General features: G+C 44.5%; 2 protein-coding genes across 2 annotated transcripts; one reads left to right on the forward strand and one right to left on the reverse strand.

Annotated features, from left to right (window-relative positions):
- Positions 1 to 1,727: 1,727 nt before the first annotated feature.
- On the reverse strand, positions 1,728 to 3,325 carry LOC122890361 (antifreeze protein Maxi-like). The gene is made up of 4 exons (XM_044225991.1): positions 3,318 to 3,325; positions 2,993 to 3,271; positions 2,676 to 2,943; positions 1,728 to 1,759 (listed from the first exon to the last, which is right to left on the reverse strand). Exons 1-3 carry the CDS (start codon positions 3,323 to 3,325, stop codon positions 2,688 to 2,690), a joined length of 543 nt encoding a protein of 180 aa, XP_044081926.1. The 3' UTR covers positions 1,728 to 1,759; positions 2,676 to 2,687.
- A 17-nt stretch (positions 3,326 to 3,342) lies between these two features.
- Positions 3,343 to 5,054, forward strand: LOC122890362 (alanine and glycine-rich protein-like). Its single transcript, XM_044225992.1, has 2 exons — positions 3,343 to 4,291; positions 5,035 to 5,054. Exon 1 carries the CDS (start codon positions 3,343 to 3,345, stop codon positions 4,135 to 4,137), a length of 795 nt encoding a protein of 264 aa, XP_044081927.1. The 3' UTR covers positions 4,138 to 4,291; positions 5,035 to 5,054.
- The last annotated feature ends 13,801 nt before the right edge of the window (positions 5,055 to 18,855 follow it).

Here is an 18,855-nt window from a genome sequence, read left to right on the forward strand (position 1 = left end):
CTTCTCTGTATATATGCTGCGGTTCAAAAAGTTTACTTAAAGGGGTGCCTGGGTGGCTCTGTGGGTTAAGCATCCAACTCCTGACTCTGGATCAGGTCATGATCTCAGGGTCCTGGGATGGAGCTCTCAGTCTGGCTCCTGGCTCAGTGCAGACTGTACCTGACATTCTCTCTCTGTCCCTCTGCCCTCCCCTGCCCCCACATAGACTCTCTCAAGGAAACAAGTATCTTTAAGAGAATAAATAAGCCTTAAAAACAAACAAACAAACAAACACAAAACTCCCTTTCCTTAGAAAGAAGAAGGGAACTTCCCCATGGGGAGGAAGACAACACAACCAAAAAGGCCCAGGTGACAGAGCCAAAGAGAAACTGAGAGCCAAAAGAATACAGCATGTTTTAGTTCAGACTGCAAAGGAGACATCCAGGGATCCACTATTCCCTGAAGTTCTAACGAATTGAGTTAGTGCTGACCACTTCCTCACCCAGCTGCCGTTTACCAAAATAGTTTTGTTTTTGGTTTTTTTTTTGTGGGGGGCATAAAGGGAGAGAGAAAGCACACAAGCAGGCAGAGAGGCAGGCAGAGGTGGAGAGAGAGGCAGGCTCCCCGCCGAGCCAGGAGCCCCATGCGGGACTCCATCCCAGGACCCCAGGATCATGACCTGAGCCGAAAGCAGTGGCTTAACCCACTGAGCCACCCAGGCGTCCCTACCAAAATTATTTTTATTCATCTTGGAATTTCTTCAGCATTGACTGAAGCACAGGATGAACCTACGTCACTCAAACCTCCCATCCCAGCAACTAAGAGCATACACTGACAAGTTAGCTGGCCTGGCCTCAGAAAATGGCAGGCAACTAAGGAAAAGCAGACTAGCCTCTATACAAAGGTCTCCATTTTACATTATCCCCAACCCAATGAGCTAAACGGCAAAGCCTACAGTAATAACCTACAGAAGTAACTACCCCTTGCTCCAAAAGAAAGGACATTGTGTGCTGCCCAAAAAGACTAATGTGTACCTTAACACTGTCTAGAAAGACACCCATCACCACTGCAGAAGATCATCAGAAAAGAAACAAACACAAACTGACAATTCAGCTTTCCAAAAAATTACACTTTCTTTATCCAACCCCAACCTTTATCTTCAAACACAAGAAAGGAAGAGACATTTGCCGCTCAAGAGAGGAAAAGCACAACAACCAGCATAACTGTACCTCCACCACCAAATCGCTCAGGAGAAGAAAACGTAATTCAGGCCAGGCAAATTAAAACCATTCTACACATGGTCAAAAGAAAACGTCTAAACTCCTCCAATCCACAGAAAAATCCCTGCTTCCTCTCCTTTTGAGCCCATCCATACCAATAACCCAATGGATACAAGTGGCAAACCAATCCAGCCCGTTAGAAATGAGACAAAAACTTGGACAAATGTCCTCCCACAAGTCGTGCGGTGAATAGGACCCCTTTGCACCCAACACGAAATACACACAACCAAAACCACACATCAACCACCTGCAAATACAAAAAAGCCATCCTCAACAAGTTGGAAAGAGGACCTCAAGGAGAGCCCTCCACCCTCCCCCACACCTAAAGCAACAAAAGTCCTCCAATCAAAGCTAACCCAGATCTTCAAGTACCTGGTGGAGGTGCCTTCCCTCACGTGGCAGAGGCTGCCTATGAAGGCTTCAACGCAGCTTCTGAAGGTGCAGATGCTCAAACCCCAAAAGCCTTTCTCTACAGCAGGTTCTCTGGTCATTCTGGCCTTCTGAGGAGTGAGGAGTGGGGGAAAGGGGAGGGAAGAGACAGGGATCCAGTTAAAAAGGAGGAGAAACAGCAAAACACAGGCATTGGTGAGCCCTCGCAACTTCCCAGGCATCCAGTGCTGCAAACTTGGCTCAGAGACTGACCACCCACCCTTTCCAGGGACGGAAACAGGGACCGGGGAGTGCACGGGGTGCCCCCAAGGGCACCCCACAACCTCAGGGCCCAGACCCTGCAACCTCTAACAGATGGCAGAGATGGCAGACGCCCCAGAGAGGCCGCGGTGGGCGCGGGGAGCAGGCGGACTTGTGGACTGCAGTGTGGGGCTGTCGGGGGCGAGGGCGGGGGTGCAGCAGAGGAGATGCTGGCTGGATTGGACGGGGCATGCAGAAGCAGCCAGAGGCCAGTGGCGGCGAGTGGGCCGGCTCCTTCCCTCTCCCCTCCCAGTCTGGCTCCCTCCCTCCCTCCTCACCAAGGTAAATCTCCCTTTCCCTGGGACAAAGGGCCACTGCGGTGGCAGTGGCGGACGGCCGCTGAGGAGCAGGCGCCAGGGCTGCTGCACCAGAGGAGCCAGGCCTGAGCGGGAGCGACCCGGCCCGCTGCCGCCTCAGCCTCCCCCAGCCCCCCCCAGCCCGGAGAAATCTCCATTTTAGCATCGCGCGCCTCCCTCGGCCCTGGGGAGCCACGGAGACTTGTCGTCGCCAGCCCCTTCTCGCCACCAACCCTCCCTCCCCTTCCACCAGCTCAGCTCAGAGCAGGTACCTGGTCGGGCTCTCCTTATCGCGAAAGGACAAGGGTTGTCTGTACCCCCGCCCGCCCACCCCAAAGCCCAAAGTGGCGCCACTGGAAGGAGAAATGCCATCCAGGAATTCCTCCCAAATCTGCCCCCCTCCCTTCTCGGCGCCAGTCCTCAGCCCTACCTCTGCCCTTCCTCAGTTGCTGGCCCTCGCTGGAGCTGCCACTGCCGCCGCTTGCGCAGCCCCCGCCGCCATCTGCGTTGCTGCCATCTGCGCCGGAGCCGCCTCTTGTGTAGCCAACACCGCTTGTGCAGCCGACGCAATCTGCGCCGCCGCCGCTGTCTGCTCCACCGCTGCTGCTGACGCCGCCGCCGCCGCCGCTGCCGCTGTTGGAGCCGTGGACGCCCAAGCGGTTGCCGCTTGTGCAGCCCAGCTGTCTGCGCCAATGCCCCTTGCCCGCCCACACCGTCGTCTGTACCGCGGCCGCTGCCCCAGCCAACACCGCCTGCGCCGCCGCCGACAATGCCGCCGCCACCAAAGCCACCGCCATCTGCACCGCCACCGCCTGCGCCGCCCACGCCGCTGTCTGCACCGCCACTGTTACCACTGCCGCCGCCGACTCTGCCGCCGCCGGTACCGTCTGCGCCGCCACCGCCGCTGCCGCCACTTGAATCCCCACGCTGCTTGTGCAGCCCAGGCCGCTTGCGCCGCCGACGCCGTCCCCGCCTGTCTGGCGACGCCGCCACCTGCGCCGCCGCCTCTTCTCCGGCCCACGCCCTCTGCACCGCCTCAGACACCGCTTAAGCCGCGGGCGGATGCCCCGGCTGCGCCATCGCGGCTACGGAGGCTGATGGCGCTGGCGGCGCAGACAGTGGCGGCGGCGGAAGCGGCGGCGGCGGAAGCGGCTGCGTCAGAGGCGCAAGCGGCCCTGCGGCGTAAAAAGTGGCCGCAGACCGCGGCGTTGCGGGCGCCAAGAGCCATAGGGGCAGATGCCTTCAGCTGCACAAGCCGCTTAGGCTCCGAAGGCGTCCAGGGCTCAAGCGGTGGCGGCAGCGGCATAAGCGGTGGCGATGGCGGGGATAGCAGTGGCAGCGGCTTCAGCGGCACAAGCGGCGTCGGTGACAGCGCAGAGGACGTCAGCGGGCGGAACCAGCGACGGCGTCAACGGTGCAAGCGGCCTCTGCGCAGACAACGCGGCGGTGCAGACAGCAGCGGCTTCAGCGGCGTCGGTAGCAGCGACGGTGCACACAGCGGCTTCGGCGTCGCAAGCGGCGGTGCAGATGGAGTTGGCTTCGACGGAACAAGCGGCATCAGCGGCGGCGCAGGCAGTGTTGGCTGCGGAAGGGGCGGCCACACAGACGACGGCGTCCGCGGTGCAAGCGGCACTGGCACAGGCTGGACTGCGCAAGCGGCGACCGCTTGGGCGTTCAGGGCTCCAGCAGGGGCGGCGGTGTCTGCGGCGGTAGCAGCGGTGGAGCAAACAGCGGCGTCTGCGCAGACTGCGTTGGCTGCACAAGCGGTGTTGGCAACTCAAGGGGCGGCTGCAGCGCAGATGGCAGCAACGCAGATGGCGGCGGTGGAGCGGCGGAGCGGCGGCGGGGGCTGCGCAAGCGGTGGCAGCGGGAGCCAGAGGGACAGCAACTGAGGAAGGGCAGAGGTAGGGCTGAGGACTGTCGCCGAGAAGTGAGGACTTCGTGGACGGCATTTTCCTTCCAGTGGCGCCACTTTGGCCTTTGGGACGGTGGCGTGCGGGGGTAGAGCCCACCCGTGTCCTTGTGCAATAAGGAGAGCCCGACCAGGTACCTGCTGTTAGCTGAGAGGGTGGAAGGGGAGGGAGGGCTGTGGGCTAGAGGGGGCTGGCGACGACAAGTTTCCGTGGCTACCCAGGGCGGAGGGAGGCCCGCGCTGCTAAAATGGAGATCCTGGGGCTGGGGGAGGCTGTGGCAGCAGTGGGCGCCGTCGCTCCCGCTGGAGGCTGGCGGCTCTGAGTGCAGCAGCCCTGGCAGCTCCTCCTCAGCGGCCCTCCGCCGCTGCCACCGCCATTACCATTCCTCCCAGGCAAAGGGAGATTTACCCAGGTAGGGAGAAAGGGAGGGAGCCAGCCTGGGAGGGGAGAGGGAAGGAGCTGGCCCATTTCCCGCCACAAGCCTCTGGCTGCCTCTACCTGCTCCCTCCAGATCTGCCCAGCCTCTCCCCTGCCGGCCCCTTCCCCAGCCCCACGCTGCAGTCCACAAGTCGGCGGCTCCCCATGACCGCCTTGGCCTCTCTCAGGCCGCTGCCATCTCCACTGCCTGTGGGAGGCAGCATGGTCTGGGCCCAGAGTTTGTGGAGTGCACATGGGGGCGCCCCGTGCACTCCCCGGTCCCTGTTTTGGTCCCTGGAAAGGGTGGGTGGGTGGTCGGTCTTCCAGCCAAGTTTGCAGCACTGGATGCCTGGGAAGTTGTGAGGGCTCACCACTGCCTGTATTTTGCTGTTTCTCCTCCTTTTTAACTGGATCCCTGTCTCTTCTCTCCCCTTTCCCCCACTCCTCCCTCCTCAGAAGGCCAGAAAGACCAGGGAAACTGCTGCAGAGAAAGGCTTTTGGGGTTAGAGCATCTGCACCTTCAGAAGCTGCACTGAAGCCTTCATAGGCAGCATCTGCAATGTGAGGGAAGGCACCTCCACCAGGTACTTGAAGATCTGGGTTAGCTTTGATGGGAGGACTTTTGTTGCTTAAGGTGTGGGAGAGGGTGGAGGGCTCTCCTTGAGGTCCTCTTTCCAACTTGTTGAGGATGGCTTTTTTGCATTTTCGGGCGGTTGATGTGTGGTTTTGGTTGTGTGTATTTCGTGTTGGGTGCAAAGCAGACACATCTCCAATGGAGACATATAAATGCCTATCAGACACATGAAAAAATGTTCATCATCACTAGCCCTCAGGTAGATTCAAATTAAAACCACATTGAGATATCACCTTGAACCAGTTAGAATGGCCAGAATTAGCAAGACAGGAAACAACATGTGTTGGAGGGGTTGTGGAGAAAGGGGAACCCTCTTCCACTGTTGGTGGGAATGCGAGTTGGTGCAACCTATTTGGAGAACAGTGTGGAGATTCCTCAAGAAATTAAAAATAAAACTTCCCTATGACCCGGCCATTGGGCTCCTGGGTATTTAACCCAAAGGTACAGATGTAGTGAAAAGAAGGGCCATCTGTACCCCAGTGTTTATAGCAGCAATGGCCACGGTCGCCAAACTGTGGAAAGATCCAAGATGCCCTTCAACGGACGAATGGATAAGGAAGATATGGTCCATATACACTATGGAGTATTATGCCTCCATCAGAAAGGACGAATGCCCAACTTTTGTAGCAACATGGAAGGGACTGGAAGAGATTATGCTGAGTGAAATAACTCAAGCAGAGAGAGTCAATTATCATATGGTTTCACTTAATGGTGGAGCATAACAAGTAGCATGCAGGACATGGGAAGATAGAGAGGAAAAGGGAGTTGGGGGAAATTGGAAGGGGAGGTGAACCATGAGAGCCTAGGGACTTGGAAAAACAATCTAAGGGGTTTGAAGGGGCGGGGGTGGTAGGTAGGGGGAACCAGGTGGTGGGTTTTAGAGAGTGCAGGGATTGCATGGAGTACTGGGTGTGGTGCAAAAATAATGAATATTGTTATGCTGAAAATAAATAAGAAATAAATTTAAAAAAAACAAAAAAAAACAGTATTCCATTGTGTATGCATGTATATATATACATATGTGTTTATGTATGCGTATACTTGTGTATACATGTAGTTTTCCAGTTTGGAGCATTGTGAATAGAGCTAAGAACATCTGTGAAATAAGTTTACATAGTTTCATATGGAAAAAAACAGAAAAAGAAAAGGATGAGTTTCAAATATGCAATTTAAGAGTGTGTAACCTTGGGAAAGTAACTTATAACCCTATATATTATACAGTAACTAGGTGGTACGGGAGAAAATATACACATTTTATCTCAATAAAATGCATTTTATAACTTTTATGTAGAAATATGTAACATTTGATGTAAAAATGCATAAATATTAAAGTATTAAGTAGAGCTGGTGTTATTCCCAGTTTACAAATAAGAGCATAATGATTGATTTGTCTACAGTCACAGTGTTTAGGTGCAACAATTAAAAACCAAGCTAAATCTTTTGTCTCGATATCCGTTTTACATCACATGTCTATTATGCGTAGGCAGAAAGCATGACACAATTTGAATCCCCATTTTTCTATGTATTTAATAATCTTTCTTGATTTGAGTGTATTGGGGAGCTCAAGTCAAATGAAAGCCTACATTTGTGAAAATTTCACATTTCATTTGTGAAATGAAAAACAACATTTGTGGTAAGAAAGCCAATAGAATTTTGTTACATTCTTAATGCACACTCCATGGAGTATCAGCTAAAAGAGAATCATTGTATAATTAGAAAATAACATCAAAATTAAACAGCAGTAAATAAGTAAATAGACATATGCTTTCCACTACTCAGGTTAATAATTAAAATACAGTCATATGAAGTGTGCAAATATGTGTATGTAGGGGGGAAAACAGAGTGAAATGTAGTCTCAAGAGATCTGGCCTTGATGTTTAGGCTACCTTTCAAAACCCAGGGGTAGGATCTACTTTCTATAGTTACCACATTATATAGTTTAAACCTTAATTTTCTCAAGAAATTGCACAATACTCCAGCAAAAGAGAAGTATAGCTATCTATACACTAGGGAAAAAAAAAAAAAACAAAATACGATGAATTAAAGCCATTTCCAAAGAACTCCAGATATATGTTGAATGGATAAAGACATGGACAAAAACTGTCATTCTTATGTTTCCATATGTTAAAGAACTGAAGAAAAACCATGTTTAAAGAATACACCGGGGTGCCTTGGTGGCTTAGTGGGTTAAAGCCTCTGCCTTTGGCTCAGGTCATGATCCCAGAGTCCTGGGATCTAGCCCAGCACTGGGCTCTCTGCTCAGCAGGGAACCTGCTTCCTCCTCTCTCTCTTTCTGCCTGCCTCTCTGTCTGTCAAATAAATAAATAAAATCTTACAAAAAAGAATACACAGGAAGTACAAGAATGGTGCCCCACCAAATCAAAAATATACTAGAAATAAAATTAGAACAGAATGAAATGAAAGTTGCATTATAACTGAAATAAAATATTCTCCAGATGAGCTCAATGGTAGTAAAAGATGAAATAATCAGGGAATATAAATAGAGATCAATTGAGATTATCCAGTCTGAAAAACCAAAAGACCTATAAATGTAGTATTCATGTTGAAGAACTAAAGTCACTCAATGTGTGGTCTCTAACTCCATGCAATAAAATAAAGGTCATTCACAAAAGGACACAGAAAATTCACAGATATGTGGAAAATAAATAACACACTCCCAAATGAGACAGGAGTCAAAAAAGAAATCACAGTAGAAGTTAGAAAATACCTTGAGATGATTGAAAGCCAAAAATCTGTCAATTGCTCATCTCTTGAAAGTGAAAATATAAAATACAAAGTCTTATGGGATACAGTTAAGTTTTTTTTTTTTTTTTGAGGGAAACTTAGGATTATAAACATATATTTAAAAAGGAAGAAAGTGTTACTTTAATAACCTATCATGGGCGCCTGGGTGGCTCAGTGGGTTAAGCCGCTGCCTTCCGCTCAGGTCATGATCTCAGGGTCCTGGGATCAAGTCCCACATGGGGCTCTCTGCTCAGCAGGGGGCCTGCTTCCCTTCCTCTCTCTCTGCCTGCCTCTCTGCCTACTGTGATCTCTCTCTGTCAAATAAATAAATAAAATCTTTAAAAAAAATAACCTATCATCGTAAGAAATGACAAAATGAAAAACAAATTAGGGGCTTATAGGTGGCTCAGTTGGTTAGGTGACCAATTCTTGGTTTTGGCTCAGGTCATTATCTCAGGGTTGTGGGCTTGAGCCCCGTGTTGGGCTCTGTGCTCAGCGAGGACTGCTTTTGTCTCTCTGCTCTTCCCTTCTCACTCACTCTTTCAGTCTCTCAAATAAAGAAATAAAAATAAAAACTTGATAAAGGAAGAATGAGTTAAAAGGCAAGCAAAAGGAAAGAAATTTTGAAAGATGAGATCAGATATAAATGAAATAAGACACAACAGAGAAAATCAATATATACAAAAGCTAATTCTTTTTTTTAAAAAAAGATTTTATTTTATTATTTGTTTGACAGAGACAGATCAAAAGTAGGCAGGAGGCAGGCAGAGAGAGAGGAAGGGAAGCAGGCTCCCTGCTGAGCAGGGAGCCTGATGAGGGGCTTGATCCCAGGACCCTGAGAACAATTCACATTCATTCTGTGAGAGTCAGTATTAGCCAGATCCCAAAACCAGGTAAAGATGACACAAGAAAATGAAATTATAGACCAATGTCTCTTAGAACTGTAGACACAAAAATCTTCAATACTAATGCTAGTAAACTGAATTCAGCAACACATAAAATGCTATGGCCAAAGAGGATTTATCTCAGGTATGCAAAGTTTGCTAAAAATGTGATATTTAGGGGCACCTGGGTGGCTCAGTCATTGGGCATTTGCCTTCAGCTCAGGTCATGATCCCAGGGTCTTGGGATCAAGCCCTGCATAAGGCTCCAAGCCTGGCAGAGGGCATGAGTTCTGAGGATCCGCTAAGAATGACCTCACTCTATATACATGCAAGGCACCTTCCATCTCCATCCCCAGCTCAAGGGAAGATGGTTTTTACCTTGAAACTAATTATCAAAAGTTCTGCACCTAATTCTATACTCATGAATTTGTTTTCTTTTTCTTAAAGAACTCCCCAACACCAGCAAATTACATAGGCTTTAGGCACTGCAAAGTCTCCACCCTCTCTTGTCCTAACACATTACTGTTAGTAAGAATGTAGATAATTTAAATGGATGGAAGCAGGGCTTCTTGACTTTAAAAATATGGAATTTCTTTAAAGAAATGTTGAATTCAAGTAATTTTTCTAACTCTTCAATGGCCAAAAAATGTTCAGAAAAGCCACTCATTTACTCTACTAATTTTCCTGCTCGCCTTAAAAGATGATGGTAGTGGGGCACCTGGGTGGCTCAGTGGGTTAAGCATCTGCCTTCAGCTCAGGTCATGGTCCCAAGGTCCTGGGATCGAGCCCGGCATCAGGCTCTCTGCTCGGCGGGGAGTCTGCTTCTCCCTTTGCCTCTGCCTGTCTCCCTGCTTGTGCTCTCTCTCTCAAATGAATAAATAAAATCTTAAAAAAAAAAAAAAGATTACAGTAGTGTTTTTCTACCAAAAAAAAAAAGGTAGATCCTCATGAAACTCTCACGTAAGGCTGATCCACTGTCAATGAATGGGGTTTCTTAGTGGGAACATTCCTTCAGTACAAATATTTTTTCAAAAGACAAATTAAAAGTTGTCCTTTGTTTTTAATTTTTAAATAAGCAATTATTAACAGAATTTCCCAAATATAAGCCAAGGAGCTTTTTTTTCAAAAATGTTCTTTCCCCAGAAAAGATTTTATCTTGGGCTTACATCTGTATGAAGTCTCACGTATTATGAGTGTCCTCTCAATTATTTTATATGAAAAATCAAGTCCTCTTTAGAGAATAATTTTACCTTAAAAGGCTCTCAATCAGTGATAGTTTGGTTGTTTATAGAGGTCTGTTGACAAAACTAATCCGAAAACAATAGCAAAAAAGCATCAAATAATCATTACTCTAGGGGTGATGACCTCACATTGACAAAGACTATATATTTTTGTAAACAACTTCATGGTCAATTTGAAAACCTCATAGGAAGGGTTTAGATTGTGGAGAATATGAATCCAAACATATAGGTTGAATTTTTTAAAAAGAAATGATCCTCATACTCAGTGGATGGATATTAAAAGTAGAGAAGGGACCAGAAAATAAGTTCCCAACTGAGAAGGCACTTTGAGACCAAAAACCAAAAGAGGCCCCACCACACAGTTTATACAGAACTGTATTCAGGGCATCGGGTGGGCAACAATCCATGGCAGTCGCACAAGTATTCTTTGCAAAACCTAGACGTTAGCCCAGAGATTTTTACAGAATGAGGAGACATGTGGATCATGAGATCAAAATGTTCACATGCACCTCCAAGGGCTTGCATGCCCCTAATTGACAGCTAACCTTTAATTAGATCTTGGTCATCACCTGTGCATCAAGGAGAAGAGACTATGTTACCTCTAACAAATTCATGGCCAAAAGAAGTCTCCTCTAATCCTAGCCTTAGTGGGCATTTCTAAGGTCTGTATCAATCTCCAAGGGGCCTGGAACACAGTCCCAAGAGCAAACATGAACATGTTGGAGGGCCAAAGATGGAGTCAGTATTGTCTGCAATTGTATAACAGATGCTTGGATGTTGGGGGAACTTTTCAATGACAACATTATATGCAAATTAAAAGCTGTATTTAACACTCAGAAGGAGTGAGACCAGCGTTCTAAAAAAACTTGCAGATGATGTGAATACTGGCTCTAGTAGATAGAAGCAGCCTGTAAACGATTTTTTAAAGATCTTATTTATTTGGGAGAAAGAGAGAGAATGTATGCACGAGTTGGAGGGAGTAGCAGAGAGGGAGGGACAAGCAGACTCTGCACTGAGCACAGAGTGCAACATGGGGCTCAATCCCAGGACCCTGAGGTCATGACCCGAAATGAAATCAAGAGTTGGGCACTCAACTAATGGAGCCACCCAGGTGCCCCTATAAACTGTTAAGATAAAAATATTCCCTGAATTGTGAAAAAGGGGATTTCTAAATTAACATTGGTATCACTTTACATGTGTCTATGAACTCTACTTACTAAATGTTATAGATTATTTCATCTTCATCTCCAGGATTTTTTTTTAAATTTTTTAAATTTTATTTATTTATTTGACAGACAGAGATCACAAGAAGGCAGAGAGACAGGCAGAGAGAGGAGGAAGCAGGCTCCCCGCTGAGCAGAGAGCCCAATGTGGGGCTCAATCCCAGGACCCTGGGATCAGGACCTGAGCCGAAGGCAGGGGCTTTAACCCACTGAGCCACCCAGGCACCCCCCCAAGATTTTTTTATATTCAAATTGTCAAAATCAAGTGCATGAAAACATTATTTGGCCTTTCTTTTTGGAAAAATTGCCATTCACTTTATACTTGAACATATTTTCCATATAATTAATAAAGATCTCCATTATAACGTACTTAATTCAGTTCAGATGGGTTCATTGATTTATGTAATGTTAAATATATCTGAATTTTCTCCTTAGTACTAAAAAAGTTGTGAACTACATATACCAAAACCCTGGTGCAATTTTTAGACTGATTTGCTTTTCCTGAGCAGGAGATAGCTCCCTTTATTTTGCCAAATGGGGCCAAAAGATTCATAATTCACTGGAAAGTATGTTACTCTTCATCACCAAGTGATTTATAAGACCAAATGTCATGCATGTATAGGAAACTGGAAACATGTAAGGAATTTCCTCACTGATAATTAAATATAGGCATTCAAGATGGCTCTTCAATAAATGATTTTTATATTTCTAAAGTAAGAAATTCTGTTACCTTTGTTTTGTTATTTTTCAGTAGAGCTAGAAGGACTTTTTAGGAGATGACATTTTAATCACCCACTTTTTTTAAGATTTTATTTATTTATTTGAAAGACAGAGATCGCAAGGAGGCAGTGAGGCAGGCAGAGAGAGAGGGGGAAGTGGGCTCCCTGCTGATCAGAGAGCCCAATGTGGGGTTCGATCCCAGAACCCTGGGATCATGACCTGAGCCGAAGGCAGAGGCTTTAATCCACTGAACCACCCAAGCGCCTCCCACACTTATTTTTAATGTAATGGTTGATGCCCTTACATTCAGTCTACCATCTTGCAATTGTTTCAGTTTGTCCCATCTGTGATTTGTTCCATTTTGCCTGCTTTCTCCTTTGCGAACTAATAGACTATGTTAAAAAATATTCCGTGTTATCTCCACTATTGCCTTATTAGCCATAGGTGAGTTTTTTGTTTTATTTTTAGAAAGGGAGCGGGGGGAACAAGGGAGAGAATCTTAAGCAGGTTCTGAACCCAGCACAGAGTCCAATTACAATCCCACAACCCTGAGATCATAACCTGAACAGGATCAAGAGTCGGCCGCTTAACCATCTGAGCCACCCAGTGGCCCAGCCGTATGTTCTTGTTTTACTCTTTTAGTGGATGCTTTAGAATTTACAATATGCATTTTTAACTTTTCACAATTTATCTTCAAATATTATTCTTGGCTAAATTTATTCCTAAGTACTTTATTGTTTTTGATTCTATTGTAAATGGGTTTTTTTTAAGAGTTTCTCTTTTGATAGTATGTTGCTAGCATATAGAAACACAAGTGATTTTTACATGTTAATTTTGTGTTCTGTAGCAATTCTGAGTTCATTTATCGATTTCAACAGTTTTTTGGTGGGGTCTTTAGGATTTTCTGTATATAGGACCACATCAACTGAAAACACAGACACTTTCACTTCCCCCTCTCCCATTTCCATGTCTTTTTCTATCTTTTCTCTACCTAGTGGCTCTGGCTAGGACTCTAGAACTACACTGAATGGAGTAGCAAGAGCGGGCAGTCTTGTCTTGTTCCTGACCTTAGAGTAAAAGCTTTCAACTTTTCACTGTTATATACAATGTTAGCTCTGGGCTTGTCATGTATGACCTTTACTTTTTTTTTTTTAAGATTTTATTTATTTACTTGAAAGAGATAGAGAATGATAGTGGAGTGAGGGGCAGAGGGAGAAGCGGATTCCCCGTGAGCAGGAAGCCAGGCGTGGGGCCGGATCCCTGAACTCTGGGATCATGACCTGAGCAGAAGGCAGACACCCCAAAACCCAGGCACCCCATATATGGTCTTTATTATGTTGAGGTGTGCTCCCTTCTATACCTAATGTGTTTGGAGTCTTTATCATGAATAGATGCTTTTTATGCATCTATTGAGATGATCACTTGATTTATCCTTCATTCTTTTAGTGTGGTGTATCGCCCTGACTGAATTCCATATATTGGATCATCACTGCACCCCAGGGATAAATCCCCCTTGAGCATACTCTATGGTCCTTTTAATATGCTGTTCAATTTTAGGTAATGTTTACGAACATTACAATAGAATACTTCTATTTCCTCCTTCCGACTTTTGCCATTGTCTCTTGTATATAGTATAGAGTTCAGCTCTGCTTTGCATGGCAATCTAAAGATATTTTTCTCTGAATGGATGAATTAAGTTCATCTACATTTGTTGTTAAGAAAATATGTTGGGTAGGGGCGCCTGGGTGGCTCAGTGGGTTAAGGCCTCTGCTTTCCGCTCAGGTCATGGTCCCGGGGTCCTGGGATTGAGCCCCGCATGGGGCTCTCTGCTCAGCAGGGGGCCTGCTTCCTCCTCTCTCTCTCTGCCTGCCTCTCTGCCTACTTGTGATCTGTCTGTCAAATAAATAAAATATTAAAAAAAAAAGAAAGAAAATATGTTGGGGCGCCTGGGTTGCTCAGTGGGTTAAAGCTTCTGCCTTCGGCTCAGGTCATGATCCCAGGGTCCTGGGATCGAGCCCCACATCGGGCTCTCTGCTCAGCAGGGAGCCTGCTTCCCCTCTCTCTCTACCTGCCTCTCTGCCTACTTGTAATCTCTGTCAAATAAATAAATAAAATCTTTAAAAAAAAAAGAAAATATGTTTGGTCTTTGCTCTGTCATATTATTCTGTCACGTTTTTCATTATGCAGAATTATTTTATTTCTTTAAATTTTGTATATATTTTTTATTTAAGAATATTTGTAATTTTGCTTTGTAACAATATTTATAATTTTGCAGTTCCCTTCATACTTTATATAATTTCCTTGGCCTTCTTATTCCTTAATTAGGCTTCTACTCTTTGCTTTGTCAGATTTAATATCCTTAGACACACACCTCTTACCTGTATGAAACCAGTGAACTTACTCTATTTTTCCTTGTCTTCCTTCTCCCATTTAAAAACAAGTTGTAGGTCTCCTGGGTGGCTCAGGTAGTTGGGTGACTGCCTTCGGCTCAGGTCATGATCCTGGAGTCTCAGGATTGAGTCCCTCATCGGGCTCCCAGCAACATGGGGAATTAGTTGGTCTCATGCTCTCTCTCATTTTTTCTCTCTCTCTCAAATAAATAAATGAAACACCTAAAAACAAGTTGTATTATTCCTACTTTATCAGAACCTTCATTTAGTTGTTGAACTTCCACCCTCCTCCCCTCTCTGCCTTTTGGTAGTCTTAGAACCAAGATTAAAAATATTCTAAGCTCCCCACTGGTCCATTTGCCAAATTTTCCCCAATCATCTCTTGATTGGATGAAGTTCAGCTTCTAGTACAGGAACGGCAAACCTTCTGTGAAGGACAAGTAATATTAGCAGTTTGTGGACCATATGTCCTTGTTATAACGACTCAACTTTGCTGCCGTCGCACACAAGCTGTCAGACATAAACCATACAAAAAGAGGAAGGCTGTGTTCCAATAAAACTTTATTTACAAAAATAGGAGGCAGTGGTTTGACCAATGGATTATCATTTGTTGGGTCCTGATTAATAGATTCCTTGGGTAAGGTTTGTGATTACAGTATTTTGTCAGTTCTTGCCTCTGTAGCACTGCTTTGATACAGGAGATAAATTATTGTTGTATCTACGTTCCCAACGTTCCTTGAAAATTTTGCTTTACCGTTTTCTTGCTTTGCATTTTGCTATCAAGAAGTCTAATACCATCCTCATTTACTTTCCCAATCAAATGACTTGTTAGTCTGTCTTCAGGTCCAGAGGGTTTTAAATTTTTTTAAATCTTCAAATTCTGATAGTATGGGTGATAATCATAGGTTCTTTTGATAGTTTCATATTTCATTTCAGTGAAATTTGCATAGTTAATAATTTCAAGTAGTTCTTTTTGAGTGTTTAGCTTACTTAAAGGTATCCATTTATCCCTGTGTTGGAGCATTCTCTGCCTTCTACAATGATTATTTTCTTTGGGGATCCTTTCCTTCTTTCTTTGTTTTCCTTTTGTTAGGTCTTGTGCAAATTCCTGTCCTTTCTATCCATCTAAATACTTTTAATTTATTATCTCAGAGACAACTTTCTTTTAGTCGTTTTTGAAATAACTTTTGCCTTTTGATTCCATTTCTTTCCAGGATTCTGCCAGCTTTTTTTGCAACCGTCTGTTCCTATCCAGAATTTTACATTTGTGAGGTACAGTGTTCTTGCTTTTTTGTAACTTGTTGGATTAAACTTAACTCACGTTGAACTGTTGTATTAAGTCATTTTCTGCTTTGTGAGTTTAAATACCATTTTCATTAGCTGAAAAGTTTGATTTATACTTTCTGTATTCTGTTTGTTATGTTTATTCCTGTTGGCTTCTCCCTGACCAGCAATAACAGATTGGCCTATTGGGTCCAACTTGCTTACTCTGTTTCTTGGTTCAAGAGTGCCCTCTTCTGGGCGGTTAAATGGCACCTTGTTTGAATAGTGAAGGATTCTGTATTCTTCTGCTTCTTTGCTGTCACCATGTTGTGTATCTTCAGGCCCTTCCTTCTTTATTTTTGCCAACAGACTTCCAAGAGGTACTTCCCCTTTCCAAGATGCCTTTCCTCCCCGGGGAATGCAGACTTCCCAACGCTACACCTCTCTGTTCCCTCACATGTTCCAATACCATTATCTTTCTACTCACCAGCCATGAGTCTGATACCAAAACATCAAAATCCATTTATTGGAAGAAAGCCCTGTTATTATTTTTTCTTAAGATTTTATTTATTTGACAGACAGAGATCACAAGTAGGCAGAGAGGCAGAGAGAGAGAGGAGGAAGCAGGCTCCCCGTTGAGCAGAGAGCCCGATGTGGGACTCGATCCCAGGATCCCGCGATCATGACCTGAGCCGAAGGCAGAGGCTTTAACCCACTGAGCCACCCAGGTGCCCAGAAAGACCTGTTATTAATGTATATTTTTTTAATTATTGAAAGTACTTTCATTTGAGGTTTTTCATCAACAGCTGATGGTTCAGGATAGACAATTAAAAGCTGCTCCTTTAAACACATTTTAAATAGGTAATATATACTAATGAATAAAGAATAATACCACAAACTTAACCATACACTGCTCCCCTCAAGGAGTAAGACATTCTAAGTGTGGTCTCCAGGTCCTCCCTCTCCAATTGCATCTACTCTCTCCCTGCTTTTGGCCTCCTCTAATACTGAACTAAACACAATGCAGTATCATTTCCCATATTTCTAACTTAATATACGTGTATCACACTGTAAACATTTCTCTAAAACTGTTTTTTTTTCTCAATTTACTTTCTTGAGATTCGTCATGTAGATATCTTTATCTCTACCTCATTGATTTTTTTTAAAGATTTTACTTATTTATTTGACAGACAGAGATCGCAAGTAGGCAGAGGGGCAGGCAGAGAGAGAGGGGAAGCAGGTTCCCTGCTGAGCAGAGAGCCTGATGTGGGACTCGATCCCAGGACCCTGGGATCATGACCTGAGCAGAAGGCAGAGGTTTTAACCCACTGAGCCACCCAGGCGCCCCTACTTCATTGATTTTTAACTGCTATATAGTCTTCCATTGTGTGACTATAATACAATTTATGTGGCCATTCTTTTTATAGGCATTAAGGTCATTTTCATTGTTTTGCTTTTATTAATAATGCTTCTATGAGCAGTCTTAACTATGTCTTCTTACACAGGTGTGTAAGAAAGTCTACGTCTAGGAGTAGTATTTCTGGATGGTAGGGTATGCACATGATCAACAATATAAAATATTGCCAAATTGTTTTCCAAAGGAATTGTAGGGATTTACCCTGCCAAGCAGTATATGAAAATTCTTAGTGGTCTATATCCTTGACAATATTATCAAATTTTTATGGATTTTTTTTTGCCAATCTGTGTATTAAATTATTCTGATTTTTTTCTAGTTTCACTGAGATGTAATTGACATGTAACATTGTGTGAGTTTAAGGTGAACAACATAATGGTTTATGTATGTGTGCAAAATGATTACACATTTAGTCAACATCCATAAATTATATTGGCTATAATTTTTTCTGCAACAATTTTTATGATCTACTCTCTTAGCAACTCTCAAATATACATAAAATATTCTTACCTATAGTCACCGTGCTTTACCTTACATCCCTAGAAAGTATTTTTAGTAATCAAAACAGTATGGTATTGACATAAAAACAGATACATAGGGAAACCTGGGTGACTCAGTCAGTTGTTAAGCATCTGCCTTCAGCTTAGGTCATGATCCCAGGACCCTGAGATCGAGCCCCATGTCGTGCTCCCTGCTCAGTGAGAAAGCCTGATTCTTCCTCTCCCTCTGCCTGCCCCTTCCCCTGCTTATCCTCTCTGTCAAGTAAATAAATAAAATCTTAAAAAAAAAAAAAAACAAATATAGGGTGCCTGGGTGGCTCAGTGGGTTAAGCCACTGCCTTCGGCTCAGGTCATGATCTCAGGGTCCTGGGATCAAGTCCCACATCGGACTCTCTGCTCCGCGGGGAGCCTGCTTCCTCCTCTCTCTCTGTCTGCCTCTCTGCCTACTTGTGATCTCTGTCTGTCAAATAAATAAATAAAATCTTAAAAAAAAAAACAAATATAAAACCAGATGGGTCATTTCCTTGTGGATTTTAGAGGCTCTCCCAAGGATTTTGCCAACAACAACTTTTGCAAGAATATATTCCCAAACTGACAGCAGATGTACCCATTGTTGGCAATTACATGTGAGACAGTGGGTTTCTTTAATATATAATTATCCGTAGAAAACTGTGGATTGGCAGTTCTCAAGGCTGTTGATCCAGGAAGATGATATTCTAAGAGTTTGATTTCATCTCCTTTGAGGCCACCTGTGATATTTTTATTGGTTTGCAATGGAGCCTGAGCACAGATATTTATATCTATAAAATATTTTTTTAAATAAAAATATTTTTAAATATTTTTTATATTTTAAATAAATATTTTTTAAATAAAATGTTTTTTTAAATAAAAATATTTTCTTTTTTTTTTAAAGATTTTATTTATTTTATTTGACAAACAAGAGATCACAAGTAGGCAGAGAGGCAGGCAGAGAGAGAGGGAGGAGGAAGCAGGCTCCCTGCTGAGCAGAGAGCCCGATGCGGGGCTCCATTCCAGGCCCCTGGGATCATGACCGGAGCTGAAGGCAGAGGCTTTCACCCACTGAGCCACCCAGGTGCCCCTAAAAATATTTTCTATTCAAGCTTTTACAGGTACAATTTCTGTGCCCAGGAGTCATTGGAAGCCAGTGAAATATACAAATGGTTCAACATACATGTTTTGTCACTTAACAAACATTTGTTGAATAAATTAATGCCGGAGCATTCTCATGTCCCTTAGAGGGGTCAG

This window comes from Neovison vison, chromosome 11, assembly GCF_020171115.1.
Source record: "Neovison vison isolate M4711 chromosome 11, ASM_NN_V1, whole genome shotgun sequence".
Classification (NCBI taxonomy): Eukaryota; Metazoa; Chordata; class Mammalia; order Carnivora; family Mustelidae; genus Neogale; species Neogale vison.